This window comes from Catharus ustulatus, chromosome 11 (assembly GCF_009819885.2).
Source record: "Catharus ustulatus isolate bCatUst1 chromosome 11, bCatUst1.pri.v2, whole genome shotgun sequence".
Taxonomy (NCBI): domain Eukaryota; kingdom Metazoa; phylum Chordata; class Aves; order Passeriformes; family Turdidae; genus Catharus; species Catharus ustulatus.
This window is the reverse complement of record NC_046231.1, coordinates 7,287,568-7,303,216: the sequence shown is the minus strand read 5'-3', so window position 1 is coordinate 7,303,216 and position 15,649 is coordinate 7,287,568. Positions and strand designations below refer to the sequence as shown.

The 15,649-nt window shown below is 47.5% G+C and overlaps 2 protein-coding genes across 4 annotated transcripts in view; one reads left to right on the top strand and one right to left on the bottom strand.

The window, feature by feature from the left end:
* The window catches only part of PLEKHF1 (pleckstrin homology and FYVE domain containing 1), a 63,947-nt gene that overhangs the window by 20,243 nt on the left and 28,055 nt on the right, over positions 1-15,649 (top strand). The gene's annotated exons all lie outside the window — the stretch shown is intronic.
* LOC117001428 (protein C19orf12 homolog) lies at positions 1,204-5,086 on the bottom strand. Of its 3 annotated transcripts, none has more exons than XM_033069777.2 (3): positions 4,828-4,910; positions 4,114-4,243; positions 1,204-2,563 (listed from the first exon to the last, which is right to left on the bottom strand). In XM_033069777.2, exon 3 carries the CDS (start codon positions 2,532-2,534, stop codon positions 2,301-2,303), a length of 234 nt encoding a protein of 77 aa, XP_032925668.1. In that variant the 5' UTR covers positions 2,535-2,563; positions 4,114-4,243; positions 4,828-4,910; the 3' UTR covers positions 1,204-2,300. The 3 variants fall into 3 exon arrangements, with proteins under 3 accessions (XP_032925668.1, XP_032925669.1, XP_032925667.1); XM_033069778.2 differs by having other exon boundaries at positions 4,122-4,243; XM_033069776.2 differs by lacking the exon at positions 4,114-4,243 and having other exon boundaries at positions 4,828-5,086.

Genomic DNA, 15,649 nt, shown 5'->3' with positions numbered 1-15,649 from the left:
TCACGGCCGCTGGCGGCTCCTTCCCCCCACACCTGGGCTGTGGCCGCCGGCGGCTTCTTGTTCCCCCCACGCCTGGCACTGCACAGTGACTTCTCGTTCCCGCCACGCCCGGTGCCACCCGGCAGCTTCTCGTTCCCCCCGCGCTGGTGCCGGGATGGGGGGCAGCTCCCTCCCTCCCCACGCAGCTCCTGCTGGCTGCAGCTGCCCGCTCCCGCCCCTGCATGCAACTCGGCACTCCCGCAGCACTGCCCCCCCATTGCAGCTCACACTTCTGGGTTTGTGAATTTCGCAACTTTGTCCATCATATAAGGTGCACCGGACTATAAGGTGCCCTTCCGGGTTCGGGGCAAAATTTTAGTCAAAAGGGTGCACTTTATAGTCGTGAAATTAATGTAGTTCTAATTGGTTTACAATTTCTAAAGGTATAATAAAAAGCATTTCAAAGAATTGTCTTAGAGTACCACAGGAGAGCAGACGATAAGAGTCAAATGATTCCAAGTCCATCCACATCTATTACACTGATATAAGGGATAAAAATCAATTCACTACATGTGTTTGGGCCCAAATTTATGAATACCTGTAAAATGGGGGTCATGATATTGATGTCTGAAACCACTGAAACTTGTAAAGGTCTGTTTAAATACTAAATAGCATTTCAGATGAACTGGAACCCCCATTTTCCCCATGGCCTGCTTTACAATCAGTTGTCAGCTCCGTTCATTCTGGGTTTGAACAGCTGAGCACAGGATGCCAACTCCCTCCCACTGGATCATTCAATCATCTGCCACTGCTAGCAGTGTTGTTTTACAAAGACTGGATTTAATTTGTGAAATAACCAGAAACTTGCAAATAAAAATAACTGGATTCATAAGTACAGTATTTTAAATGGATAGCATTTAAAAAATCTGTAAGAAGTTGCAGTGTGTGTAATCTGCCAGTGAAACTGAAACCCCACTGATTTCAGGCTCGGCATTGTGAAAACCTGACAAGGAATGCCCACTTACCATCCCTTTCCAGTTCCTTTTCACATCACTGAAAAAGTGTTATCAAATGCTGAAAACAATCACTGCACTGCACTCCACTGAATTTATCAAAGGCAAATGGTACCTGCAGAAGTGAATTAATCAAATGCATACAACAGCAGCCTCTGAGTTTAAAGCTTTACCATTCAAACCTTAACTTACAGAAACCTCATCACACACATGGAGATAGATCTTTATTTCAGGCAAAAAAAATTAACTTGTCAGAACAGTTTCACTTGTCTTTATATAGAAAGAGGGCACATCTGCACATTTTTCTTCCTACAAACTTGTCTTAGGAGTGCCTTGAAATGTGAACAAGTGGCTGGGACATTCAGCACCACAGCATTTGGTACTTCCAGAAATAATGTCACTGGCACATCACCCCAGCCCACAGCACTGCTGCTGCCAACTGCTGGCTGTCCACTACAGGCCTGCCTGAGTTCTTAAAGAGTTCATTTAATTTAAAGCAACACACAGATCACTATGAGGCTTCTTAGGAATATTTTAATGAAAACAGATGACCAGATGACGGACTCAGTCAAGAAACCAATGCTGAAATGACAACCTTAATCCTGGGGCTAATATAAAACTGGCAGATTCAGCTCCCCATGTTTTTAATATTTGCCACACCCTCCCATTCTAGGGCACAGGAACTTGGTGAAAATTGAATTGAAAATGTTCACAGTTTATTTTCCTGATACTTGAAATCTTAAGTATTTAATTCACGTCTTACATGAAAACTCAAAAATTACAATAAAAATGTGACAAAGTGTGGATTGAGTCCTTTGAGTTCACAGTAATGTACTTCCTTATAAAACTTTCCAGGGCTGAAACAAACAACAGGTAAAATTCTTCAAAGTACCCCAGCTACTTTGGCACCTTATCTGTCATTCACAGGGGAAAAAAATTAAAGCACTTAAACAAAGAGAGTCAAGTCTCCTAAATAAAAGAAAAATTACTTTGAAAATTTTCCCAAGTGACACATCAGCCTAAGAGCAACATGATTCCCTTCAGCAATTTGAACTAGTCCTAGAGCAGAGCAATCCAAAATCACATAGCAAGTCAGTGTCAGGACAATGCAATAACATAATAGTATCTTTACAGCTCCACACAAATCAAAAATGATAATAAAAATTTTAAAACACCAAAACTGAACACCTCAAAAGTACTTGGGTCAGTATATATTTATAATTAGTACTGATAACTCATAATTGTTGTGTTAAAGACAGCTATAGGAATAAAATTCATTACAGTAAAAAAAGTCTGCTCTCTAGAGGATTATTCTGCACATTTTATTTGTGCTTTTAGCTCATTATAAAAGTAGTTTTTCAGCACTCCTATCACCTTCTCTGTGAGAGTGGAACTTGACATTACAAGAGCAATCAGCTGAGCAGCATCAATCCAGTGTAGGTTCTTGACAACAGCCATAGCTTCAGCACAGAGTTTCTGCTTCTCAGCAGCAGACAATTCTGCTAAAATCTGAGGGACTGACTTGAACTGTCCAGAAGTCATCCATCCAATCAATCCACCCACTGCTCCTCCTAGGAAAGACAGAGAATTGTTAGTCTTTACCAGTTAATGTTAAAGCCTGAAATTCTATCCACAGCCTTCACCAACAATGTTCCCACCTTGATTAGAAATCAACATAGAGTTGTATATGTGTCTGCTTTAACTAGATTTATATGTGATAATCAAGGTACCAGAAAGGATTTTAAAATCTCTTTACATCCACAGCAATCATAAAGAATCCCTTTATACAATCAACACTAATAGCTTCAAGGTAGAAACCAGAAACAAAACATTGCCTGGGACACTCCTTTAGGGTAAGCTCTACTACTAAATAAAACCTTGCCCAAGGGAAACACCAGACCAACAACAGCCTAATCAGTGTCATAACCTCTTACTAGACACTCCCAGACTGATCATAGCTTTCTGCTTCTGTAAGAGTCACACACTGCAGCCTCCTACACACACGGAGCCCAGCCCTGCAGGTGCTCAGAAACCAAAGCCATTAGACACACTCAGGCTTTCCTCTGTCACATGCACACCCCAAGGACAAGGCATGCTGGGCTAAGTAGAGGGTCCCAGGTTATCAGGGTAACAGCCCCACAGGGCTTTTCTCCAGCAGCAGTCTGAGTGCAGCACAGCAATCCACAGCACTGCCAGAGCACACAGACGGACAGATGGAGGGATGACTGAATGGAAGGAGGGACCCCCCAATGGAGAGGTGGCAGAACTGACCCTGCCACCAAAATTGTCACCCCCAGCAACTGTTCCTAAGAAGTCATCTATGCACTCAAAGGGATGCAGTTTTTCATTAGACAAAAATTCTTAATTTGCAGCTTTTACTCAGTTAGCAATTTTCCCCAGGATGCCACAGAAATACCTGAAAGCCTATGATGGTTGAATTCATCTTCAAGGGACTTTTATGAGAACATCAATAACTGATTTAGGGGCACTTAATGCAAAAGCCACTAGAAGTATTGATGTCTAAGCTCCTTGTCCATTGAGACAAGATTTGTTACACAATCACACTTTTCCCCCCAAGCAACAAACCCACACTCCACTCTGCTCAGAGCAGGCAGTCCTTGGGAGGCATGATGACTGCAAGCTTCTCCAGCAATGCTGCACATGGCAGGCAACTCATCCTCATTCCTGCTGCAAAGCAGCAAGAGGGACAACCCCTGCCATCCAGTCCCACACCTATCCAGGCTGTTTGAGCAAGATGCACTTGATGGTAAAGGTCCCTCTAACTGTCCTAAACTTATTTGGCTTATTTACCTTTCCAATTTTAAAAGTTAAATTAGAGGTTTGTTATTTAGTTGTACTGTAATTTGTAATAAAAATGTGTAATTTGTAAAATAAACTGTACTGAGTTTAGCTAGTACTTATTACTCTTATTATATATGCTTATGATTGTATACTTTCAGTATAAATTAATAGACATACTTGTTCCAGTGCCTTCCTCAGTGGCTAAAGAACATCAAGCTTAAGACACTATGAAAGCTTAAAAAAACACTTAAAAGAGAAAATACATCCAAGAATAACTTCAGTATTTCTCTTCATCTCACTCAAAAATGTGGCCACTTACATTATTACCTTTACTCCAGATTTTAAGCTTACAAATTTCTTATAAAGGCTTCATTTCTCTTCTTTGTTCCTCATAACTTCAGTCATATATTTGTCAAAATACTATTCTGGCTATTAATTAAGCTTTGCACCTGCAACAGGAGTAAATACACAGCTTCAGTTTGCATTTTCTGTTATCACTCTTCACAAAGTATTTGCTTGTTTTTGTAACTCAACCTGATGGAAGCTCACTGCAACTCACTCCAGAAGCAGCAAGCCTGTGAAATTCCTGCAACTGCTCACAGGACATTCAGCTGCTCAACACTCAGGGGCCGGGGCCCACATGCCTTCAGTGACAAGGCAGCTTCCAAATTAGACAACTCTTAATTCCAGAGGACAGACAATTCTTTACTATTAGACTTTGGCTTTCCTGTAACTTTCTGTAATAAGAAGAAAAGCAAAGTACAGGGAATAATGAATCCCAGTGGAAAAAAACAAGTTCATGAGCACATGGATATCAGGAACTTTTAAAATACAGAAATTAGTATCATTTTTAGTAAGACTACTTGGAAAATGATCCTGCCCCAGTTAAGGCTTATGCACCCTCACTCCCCACCCCAGCAGGAAATCTCAACACTGAATGCCCCTTTCCTTCAACCCACATCTACACAGAGCTCCTCATTTCTTCACTCAGGGATTCAACCACCCACTTGTTGCCAAAGCAAAGCACACTTACCTACAGCGATTCCAGGTGGGCCTCCCAGAATGCCCCCCACAAAAGCTGATGCCCCTGCCACCGCTGCTCCCCGGCCAGTGTGTATCACAGCAGCTTTCATGCCCTTCACCTGGGCAACGTGGCTGAGCAGCTTCATCACATCATCAGCACGGATCGGCATCTCGGCCAGTCCAAGTCCTGCAAGAGAGGTCTTGTCTTTTAACCACTGCAACTGAGACTAAACCCAGCTGCTAAATGGATTGGTGGTGAATAGAACCCTAGTGGTCAAGGACAAATACAGGAAGTATTTGCTTTCTCTTTTGATTCTTGAAAAAACACCCCTTACAGGAATTGCTGCAGGATACTGAAACTGCCAATGAGATCTCAGGTTAGACCAGAGATTCTACAGTATCAAATTCTACAGTATCAAATTCTTCATTACATTGCTTTCCCATGCGTTCAGCATCACAAACACCTCCAGGCAAAAGACAGAACTTCACTCTACCACAACTAGCAGATTATAATTGACAAATCTGTCAGGTATCTTCTTCCATTGTCCTGATTTTTACCACAAATCAGTCAATTATTTTCACCAGTTCTTCCTGTTTTGTTACAGTTTTAAACACTTCCATGCTGATTTCCGAAGGCAGGAGGCTGGCTGTAGCAACCAAGAAGTCCCTGAGAAAGTGTTGGAAGAGAGACCTGGTACCTTTCGCACCTCGGGTGCTCTGGATTCAGGCCATCACAAATATAGGGGTGGATGGAGAAAGCAGTCAGGACTCAGAGCAGAGATGCCAGAAGAGTCTCATGTAGGAGGAAGCAGAGACACAGGACCCCAGCTTGCAAAATGCTGTCACGTGTCCCCAGCAAAGCACAGAGACCTGTCCCTGAGAACAAGCACTCTGAGACCAAAACTTCTCCACCTCATTCACTTCCTGCGGCTGCTCATTACACAAATACTTCCCACCAAAATGTGGGAACCAGCTGAGGAAAGGGCTTCCAGGGATAATTAAAAACTCAATAAGATTAAAAATATAATCACATACACACAAGTTGCAGATTTCTTGTTGTACATGTAAAGTCACCACTCTAGAATAGATGAGCATTTGGGGTTTTTTTCAGACCTAAGAAAATATCTTATTCCAGTGCATGTGTAATACTTTTTCAGCCCAAGCCAACCTGTTTTAGAGTCTTTCCTGAATAGATTTCCTCAGTGCAAAGGGAAAGTGGAGTGGTATCACACTATTTTTCATATTAAAAATTAACTACTGCAACAGAGAAAGCTTTCTTTTCCACTAAAATGGCCTACTGCAAATCATCCATGCCACTGCAGGATGCAAGCACTGCTGGCACTGAACAAAAGTCTGGGTTTTGGGAAGGGACTACACAGGCTCCATAGCTGCAGAGAGGCACAGTAGGAAATTCATCAAATAGTTGATTTCTCTCACTACTTCATTCATCTTTGTGCCAGTCTAAAGAAAACATCCAAGTTCATCATTTTACCACTGTTGCTTTTGGGTTTTTGGCAGGTTGATGACACAGCAGTGGCTCAGAATGGCAGTGCACGCTGGTTAGTGACAGCAGAGCCACACATTCTGCTTCCAGAGATACATATTATCTCATTCAACAGGGCTCAAGCTCCAAGTAAGGAACAAATGCCTGCTCTGTCCATCCTAGAGCAGCAGGGAAAAACCCCCAAAATATACAACTGGCACAGCTCCCACTGCCAGGCCTGGGGAGGATAGAAAATTAGACAATTAAGTGTTGGTTTTTACATTTCTAACAAAAGGTGAGCAGCTTTCCACTCAGTGACATTCACACCAGCCCTGAGCAGTCTGAGGTGCTGCAGGATTCACTCCCTCCTTGTGCTTGAGCTTCACCTCCGTGGCATGTCCTTGGAATAATGTGCTTAAAACAACTTACAGTAATTTCACAAATACAAGCCGCATCATTTTGACTAAGATTTTGCTCATAAACCAGAAATGCAGCTAATACTCAGGAGCGGTTAATATGTGAATAATTTTCTGACATTTACAACCTCAGAAGTGCCAGCCAGAGTGCCGAGCCAAGCTGCTGCAAAGTCGGCATTTCGCGATTGTTACAGATCGCTACTTTGTTGCACCGCGGGTGGAGCCTGGCTGCCTGCAGGCACGGGGGGTGGGGAGAGAGGAGGGAGAGCTCCCTCCTTCAGTCCTCTGCCACAGCCCAGGGGAGAGACAGGGGGGCCCCGCGCCGCCCCTGCCATGGCTCGGGGAGGAGGCGGGGTGCTCCATCCCCGCCCGCCGCCGCGGGAGCGAGGGGGGCTCCATCCCTACCTGCCACCACGGGGCAGCGCCGGGCCGTGGTGACCGAGCCCAGTGGCAGCAGCGGCTGGCCCCCAGCGGCCTCGCCGAGCGGCAGCGCCGGGCTGGGCTACCTGGCCCCGTCGGCAGCCCCTAGTGCGCCGAGCCTGCACAGCCCGAACTGAGCCAGTAAACCCCGCCCTGCTGCGGTTCTGTTACTATTTGGCAACTTCGTTGCACGCGGGTCCTCACTGTGAACGACAGAGCGGCTTACACTCGGGTGCGGCTTATTTATGGACAAAAAACAAAATATTTGCCAACACCCAGAGATGCGGCTTATACTCAGTGCGGCTTGTATTCGTGAATTTACTGTACATCTCCTCTCTGGGCTAAATTCAGTGAATGTTTCACACAAAGCCCTCCAGTATGAAGACTCTGCAGCATGGGTGGGACAGCACAAGTTGGAGAGCTGACAACACAGGGCTCTCACAGAGATAAGACAATCAGCTTTGCCTCCACAAACAGAGGGAGTGTTATAATTTCCTAGGGCAATCTAACTGTAACAGATGTGAAATGATGTTGCATGAGCAGACGTGCCCACAGCTGAAGCACAAGGTTCCTGCACTGGGTTGAAGTTGGCTGCCCAAAGCCACCTGCATTACAGTCCTCCACAGGGCCAATACTGCAAAGTGTCCTCATGGTGACATGGCAAAGGTGACATGGTGCAAAGGTACCCAGCTACCCTTGCTTTCTCTGGATAAATGGAACAACGAGCTTCAAAGTGCACTTGACTTGAAGTTAAAAAACAGCCAGACCATATAGAACCTAGTAACCTCACTGCTGTCGGGCGGTGCATGAATTTGTGGCAAACAAATTTGTAACTCATTAATCACGATCAAGATAAAGCAGAAAGTCTCTGGGACTCAAGAAACTGAAAGTACAGCAATTTCACGACCATAACGCGCACCGGACTATAAAGCGTACCTCCGTGAGTCGGCAAATTTTGCAACTCTGTACATTATATAAGGTGCACTGGAGTATAAGGTGCATTTTTTTTTTTTTCAGTGAATATCCGTGCCCCGCACAACAAAGTAACGAATTAGCAACGGAATCCCACGATCGTGGAGTTTACTGGCAGGTGTTCAATTTGCAAACATTTTTCAGAGATTGGTGCAGCCTTTAAACGAAGCCCCAAGCACGCTCCCTGTGCATGGGGCCCGGCACTCCTGCCCACCCCCGGCTGGCGAGGCGGGGTTTGGGGCGGTGGCGGTTCGTAGCACTTCGGAGCCGCCGCGGCGGCTCACGGCTTCTGCGGTAGCCCGCTCCCTCCCTCCCCATGTCCCCCCGGCACCCCGGCAGCCCCCTGGCACCCCGAGAGTCCCACACCCCCTGGCGCTCCGGGAGCCCCGTGCCCCTCTGGCTCTCTGGGAACCACGCGCTGCCCAGCCCCTCTGGGTGTCCCCTGCTGCGCCGGGAGTCCTGTGCCCCCCTGGTGCTCCAGGAGACCCACGCTGCCCCGGTGTTCTGGCTGCCCCAATGCCAGCAGACTCGGCCCATGCTGCCACAGCCCTGATGCCGGCGGGCTCAGCCCATGTCGCCACTGCCCTGATGCCAGCAGCTTTCCCCCCTCTCCTGGGCTGCACTGCCAGGCTTTCCCCCCCATACCCGGGCTGCTCCGGTGCTGCCAGCTTTCCCCCCATGCTGCTGCTACCCCGATGCCGCTGCCGGGCAGGCTCTGCTCGGCTCGGGACTGTTGTGGGCTCGCACTTCCGGGTTGGCAAATTTTGCAACTTTGTACATTATATAAGGCACACCAGACTATAAGGTGCACTTCAGGGTTCAGGGGATAATTTTAGTAAAAAGGGTGTGCCTTATAGTCGTGAAATTACTGTAGCTTTTCCATACTAAATTACTGACTATTTCACTCCCCTCACAACTTCCCCAAAGGAAACTTCCACTTGTAAAATTAACATTTATTTGGGCTTTTTTGGCTTGAACAAGGCTTTTGGCACAGCAGAGTGGTTCCTGCTTAATTCTGGATGTGAGCATCACACTCAAAACTCCCAAAGACTTTATGAGGAGCACTCATTATTTCTAAACTCTTACAAGTATTTCTATGATCTCTTGTCATATTCACTATAATTTAAGTCCTGCAGAGAACATTAGTGAACACAGTACCTGAGGCACAGCAACATACAAGGTTTTTTTTTTTTAAACTGTATATACAGAGCACTATTTGGAGTCACTGAAACATAAATCATATCCTAACATGTAAAGTAATCCCAGATTTCTACATTTGGCACGCAGAATTGTGAATTGAAAATTCAATTAGGTTCCAATTAAGAATCAAGATGATCAATCAGCCAATTTTCAGTGAGCACGTATTTATTTAACCACACACCACAGGCCATTAAAGGATATTTTGACAATGCGCTAACAAGTTGCAGCACAGAGACACCACAAAAGCGTTTACAGTAATTTCACGACCATAAGGCGCACCGGACTATAAGGCGCACCCCCCCAGGAGTCAGCAAATTTCGCAACTTTGTAGATCATATAAGGTGCACCGGACTATAAGGTGCACTTCTTTTTTTTGCAGCGACAATCCACCTCCAGCTACCCCTGTGTGGTTGCTGGCCAAGGCCCCACCTCAACTCGGCAGCCATGGGCCCCCGGGCCCACCTGTACCTGACAGCTGAAGGGCCCCAGGCCCGCCTGTACCTGGCAGCCACAGGGCCCCGGGCCCGCCTCCACCCGGTGGGGCCGGGCTATGCCCACTGCCGCCCCGTGCCGGCCGGCTCCCCAGGGCCAGGCTATGCCCACCGCTGCTCAGCCCACCTCCCCGGGGCCGGGCTATGCCCGCCGCCGCTCCGTACCATCTCCCCGGGGCCAGGGCATGCCCACCGCTGCTCCACGCCAGCTCCCCGGGGCCAGGCTATGCCCACCACTGCTCGACCTCACCTCCCTGGGGCCGGGGCATGCCCGTCACTGCTCCATGCCACCTCCCTGAGGCTGGGGCATGCCCACCGCCACTCCGTGCTGGCTCTCCAGGGCCAGGCTATGCCCGCCACTGCCCTGTGCCGGCTCCCCGGGGCCAGGCTATGCCTGCCAGGGTGTCGCAGGCCCCTGGGCCCGCCGGTACCTGGCAGGAGGGGCACTGCGGGCCCCCAGGTCCCCCTGCACCCAGCAACCACGGCTCCACGGCCCCGCCTCCTGCCGACTTCCCCCACGACTTGCAGCTCACACTTCCAGGTTGTCAATCTGCCGAACGTTTGCCCATATATAAAGCACACTGGACTATAAGGTGGACTTCCGGGTTTGGGCAAAAGTTTTAGTCAAAATGGTGTGCCTTATAGTCGTGAAATTACTGTAACCTGCTATTAGGAGAAGCAGCACCCACCACAAAGACAACTAAACTCTCAGCAGCCAGCCAGCTCACTCAGAAAATCAAACAAAAGGCTTATAAAATTCTGCAGCTGCAAACCTCTAACACCTCACAGACTGGCAGGGTCTCTAAAAAGCCAACTGCAAGAATGTGGACCATGAAGTTGCATCTCGCATCGACCTACTAATCAGAATCACAAGCAAGCAGAAGATAGGCATGTTGCAAAATGCCGGTGGTTCTACAAAGGAGCAAGGATCCTACCCCAGAATAGCTGTAAACATTGTGTACTAGAGGTGTAATGGAACGTGCTTTGTTATCAAATCCTGTTCAGTAAGTGCTTACAGACGCTGAATGCAAAGAAAGGGTTACTCCTTAGCACCTCTTCCTGTTGAGTAAACAAAGAGGAGCCCCCACCAGACTACAGAGACACAACAATACCAGAGGACGTGCTGAGAAAGACGACCACAGCAGACCCTTATCAATTCCCACCAGGAGGTGGAAGCGACCCCTAGCAACTCCTCGCCCCTACCTGCTAAAATCGCCGAGTACAGTAATTTCACGACTATAAGGCACACCCTTTTGACTAAATTTTTCCCCCAAATCCAGAAGTGCGCTTTATAGTCCGGTGCGCCTTATATGATGGACAAAGTTGCGATATTTGCCAAACCGGAATTGTGAGCCACAATGGGGGGGTGGAGCCGTGAGAGCGCCGAGTCACGAGGCGGGGGAAGAAGCAGGCGGCCACAGCCGGCAGGAGCCGTGTGAGGAGGGAGGGAGCTACCACCGGCCCTGGCCCGGACACAGGCAGAACAACATGTCGTGTGGCGCCACCTTGGGCGCAGGGGCAGAGGGAACGAGAAGCCGGGTGGTGCCGGTCCCGGCCTGGGCACGGGAGAAACGAGAAGCCGGGTGGCCCTGGCCAGGGCGCGGGGGAAACGAGAAGTGCAAGCCCACAACAGCCCCGAGCAGAGCCAGCCCAGCGGCAGCATCGGAACAGCGGCGGCACGGCCTGGGGGCTGGAGGAAAGTGCCGCAGTGGCGCTGGCGCAGCCCCTGCAGCCACGGGAAAGCGGTGGCGGCCTGGCCCCCACGGCCGCAGCAAAGCGACATCAGCGGCACAGCCATGGGGAAGTGGGGAGAAGTGCCGCCGCCACTGGCCAGGGGGAAGCCAGGACGCAGCGCGGTCGTGTGGTGGGAGCTGAGGGCCGTGAGCCTGACAACTGGTGTCAGGGGCGGGCGGGAGTGCCGGGGCCCATTGCACGGGGAGGGTGCCTGGGGCTGCCTTTAAAGGCTACACTGATCTTTGAAAAATGTTTGCAAATTGAGCACCTGCCAGTAATTCGTTACTTTGTTGCACGCAGCACAGTTCCCCGCTGCAAAAAAAAAAGTACGCCTTATAGTCCGATGTGCCTTATATGATCTACAAAGTTGCAACATTTGCCGACTCCCAAGGGGTGCGCCTTATAGTCCGGTGCGCCTTATGGTCATGAAATTACTGTACACCAGCAAATCAGAACAAGCAACCATAAGAACCGGAAAATAGACTGTATAAAAACGAACTAAAACTGCTTTTTGGTGTGAGCCATTGGCGGAGCAATGACTCCCTGGTTGCCCAGCGCTGTTTTGCTCAGTTATCGCTTGCTAAATTCGCTTGCTAATAAATTTTCTATGATTAATCTAAACTGGCTCCTCTGATTCGTCATGAGTATCTACAAGAGGTACAAAAACACGATAGCAAAAAACATTTATAAACTCTGATGATGTAACTGACAAGTAAGTTAACCTGCAATTTGATTCTATCACCAAATTGTTCCCTACTGAGTTCACCCAGACATTAGGAAATGTATTAGGATTGTAAAATACTGGATTTGGTCTAATGAAGGGATAGAAATATCAACATCCATAACATTGTGTGCAGTTTTCAAAGGTGATAAGTCTCCACAGCTCCTACTGGCTTTACATGGCACCAACAACATTCAGCACCTCAAGAAAAAAAACAAACCCAAGAGTTCTAGAACAGGAAGTCACAGAGAAACCAAGCTTTGTTCTGCAATGTTTCTGTGCTATTGCAGTTCAACAGAGGCTTTCCCTGTGTCTTTTTGGTCTCCCCAAATACAGTAATTTCATGACCATAAGGCACGCCAGACTATAAGGCGCACTCCTGGGAGTCGGCAAATTTCGCAACTTCATACATTATACAAGGCGCACCGGACTATAAGGCACATTTTTTTTTTTGCAGCAAGGATCTGCCCCCAGCTTCCCCCGCACGGTTGCTGGCCGAGGCCCCACCTCAACTCGGCAGCCATGGGCCCCCGGGCCCACGTGTACCCGACAGCCGTGGGGCCCCAGGCCCGCCCATACCTGGCAGCCATGGGGCCCTGGGCCCGCCTCCACACGCTGCCACGGCACCGCGGCCCTGCCTTCACCCAGCAGCCGTGGCACCGCGGCCCCGCAGCCCCGCCTTCACCCGGCTGCCACACCCCTGCAGCCCCACTTCCTCCCGGCTGCCGTGGCCCTGCCGGCTTCCCCCATGGCTCACGGCTCACACTTCCAGGTTGGCAAATTTCCAAACTGTGTACATTATATAAGGCGCACCGGACTATAAGGCACATTTCCGGGTTTGGGTCAAAATTTTAGTCAAAAGGATGCACCCTATAGTCGTGAAATTACTGTACTCATCCAAGTTTCAGATCCTGTACTTCAGTTGATGTGAGTGTCCCAAGCCATCCAGCAAGCTCTTGCTGCAGGAGAACATTCAGCCTCCTTATACAAAGCAGCTCTCCAGCCTGGCCTGCCCAGAGCCAGCAGGCAGGGGCTGGGAAGCAGCAGCTGTGGGGAGCCCCAGCCCTGCATGGGAAGGACAAGGACATGCGTGTGTGCCCTGCACAGATGGCTGCACAGCACCTCCTCCTGCCAGCAGCCCCTCAGAGCCTCCTGGAGGGGGATGGTCTTTGGGAATGGTCTGAACAGCAAAGCCCTCTGCAGGTGTGGGTGTGCAGCCCTGCAAGGACAGAGGCTGTCCTTGGACAACCTGCCCACGGAATGCTAATCCCTGGTACTTTTCTGCCTAAGAGGTGAGAGATGATGTGAGAAATACGATGTGAACAGGCTGAGCCAAAAGCCACCCTCCTTTGTGGGTGTCACGGTCCGCACAACCTGAGCAGGGGTGGTGATGGTTCATTCGATCGCAGGGTGCAAAGGACAACAGCAAGAGACTAAGGTTTTGTTCAGCAGCAAGTAGCAAAGCAATTTATTGAGGGCCAACAATTCAGTTTTGGGGTAATGGTGAGAAGGAGAGAGATGAAAAGGTGACAAAGAGAGGGAGAGAGAGAGAAAGAAAGACAGAAAGAAATGGAGACAGGGAGACAGGGAGATGGAAAGAATAGCGGGAATAGCTACCAACAGATGGGATGTCCTCGGATCATCCAGCGATGTCTTCCATCCGTGGGGAGAAAGAAGTCTCCAAGGTCTCTTTGGAGAGTAATAATTCTATAGTCATTTTCCAAGGTGAGGGGCTGCTGGCCAAAAGGTGGGGAGATTTATGGACTGTTGTGTTCAGAGGACCATGGCTTCAAGAATCAGGTGCAGAAAGTACGGCTGTTCCAGCCCCATACCTGCCCGAGTCCATTGTACCGTGACAGTACAGCAAACACGCCTCTACACAGTCCCTTGGCAAGCATCCACCTTGGCCAGACCAGAACTCCTGCCCAGAGTGAGAGGTGGGGTCCTGGGGTCTCAAGGGTCTCAGGGTCTCAGTCTCTGATGATGATTGTGAGGAAGAATCAGGCAATCTTCAGACCGACCCTTACACCACCCCGTGACTCACGATCATTGTCAGGAGCGCTTCTTCGTGGTGTTGTTCCCAGTCTTCAGGACCTGTCCGAGTTGGTAGCATATCCCAGAAAAACAGAGACAGGAAAATCCACAGGATAGAAGAGTAGGAAAAAGATACGGGAAAGAAAAAGAGAAAAGGAAAACAAGCAAATAATCAATTTTCAATTATTCAATTGTTTTTCATTGCATAGAAACAATTTCTGATTACAAAGAAAAGAATCATTTTCAATTCAAAATGCACTAAAATAATCAATCTCAATCAATATTCAAAATATAATGTGACTAAGCAATTTTAAGTTATTATTCAAAATATAAGACAATAAAAATTAATCAATTTCAAACAATATTCAAAATACAGAACAAACAAAATATAAGCAATTTTAATCAATAACAGGTTCTACAAAAGCAAAAATCACATCCTGCAATTTTAATAAAATTATAGACACAAAGATTTGAATAATTTTCTGTACTCACTACTAAAACAAAAACCAAAACCAAAAAAACTATTACAAGCAGTTTTTAAGCATGCACACCTATTGCCTAAATATATCTATGGCAGTACTGTTTCAAGGAATTTCGTTTGGATGATTTTCATTCTTCTGTGTCTAAGCAAATCTCTTGAGCTCTGGTTGCATTACTTTCACAGATAACCTCTCGTTGTTCCCGGACAAATGCAAGTTTCCAAATTAACAGTTTGCCACTTCCCACCAATTTGACAGCCCATTCTCTATGCTCAAAGGATAGAGAACAGGTCCATCGTGATTCAGCCCTAATGCAATGACAGGGAATATTGAATGCACTGAAGCATTGTGTATCGTCAGTACAAAGGCTGTGGCTGTGTTTGTGCTGGGGTCGTAGGTAAAATTTAGCAAGTTCCACCAGGATTGGAATTCTCTTTCAGAGTTAGTGGCACTATCCCAGATTATTCTCCAAATTTCAGAAGAAAAAGTACCTTCCTCGCCTCCTCTTGTAATAGAGGCAGCAACTGATTGCATCCACGATTGAGCCTGCATACAACTAAGACCTAAAGAAATGTTAGAGCCAATTTATCCATCAGTATTTCTGACTCAATGCTATTCAAAATTCCCAGTCCTGTTCCCACAACACCAGTTATGTCTCTTATTATTCATTTCTTAAAAGAATTATTGACAATTTGTCTTATTTGAAAAGCTATGCCAAATTAAAGAATTTTAATTACGTACGGTCCAATTACAAAAAATTTTCAGGTTCAGTATAACTGGTGGTTGGGTGTTAGGTGTTACAACATTAACATCAAGTTATCCCTAGTATTTTGTATTATTTTTACCACATATAATTTTATGGGAAAAATTGTACAACAATTA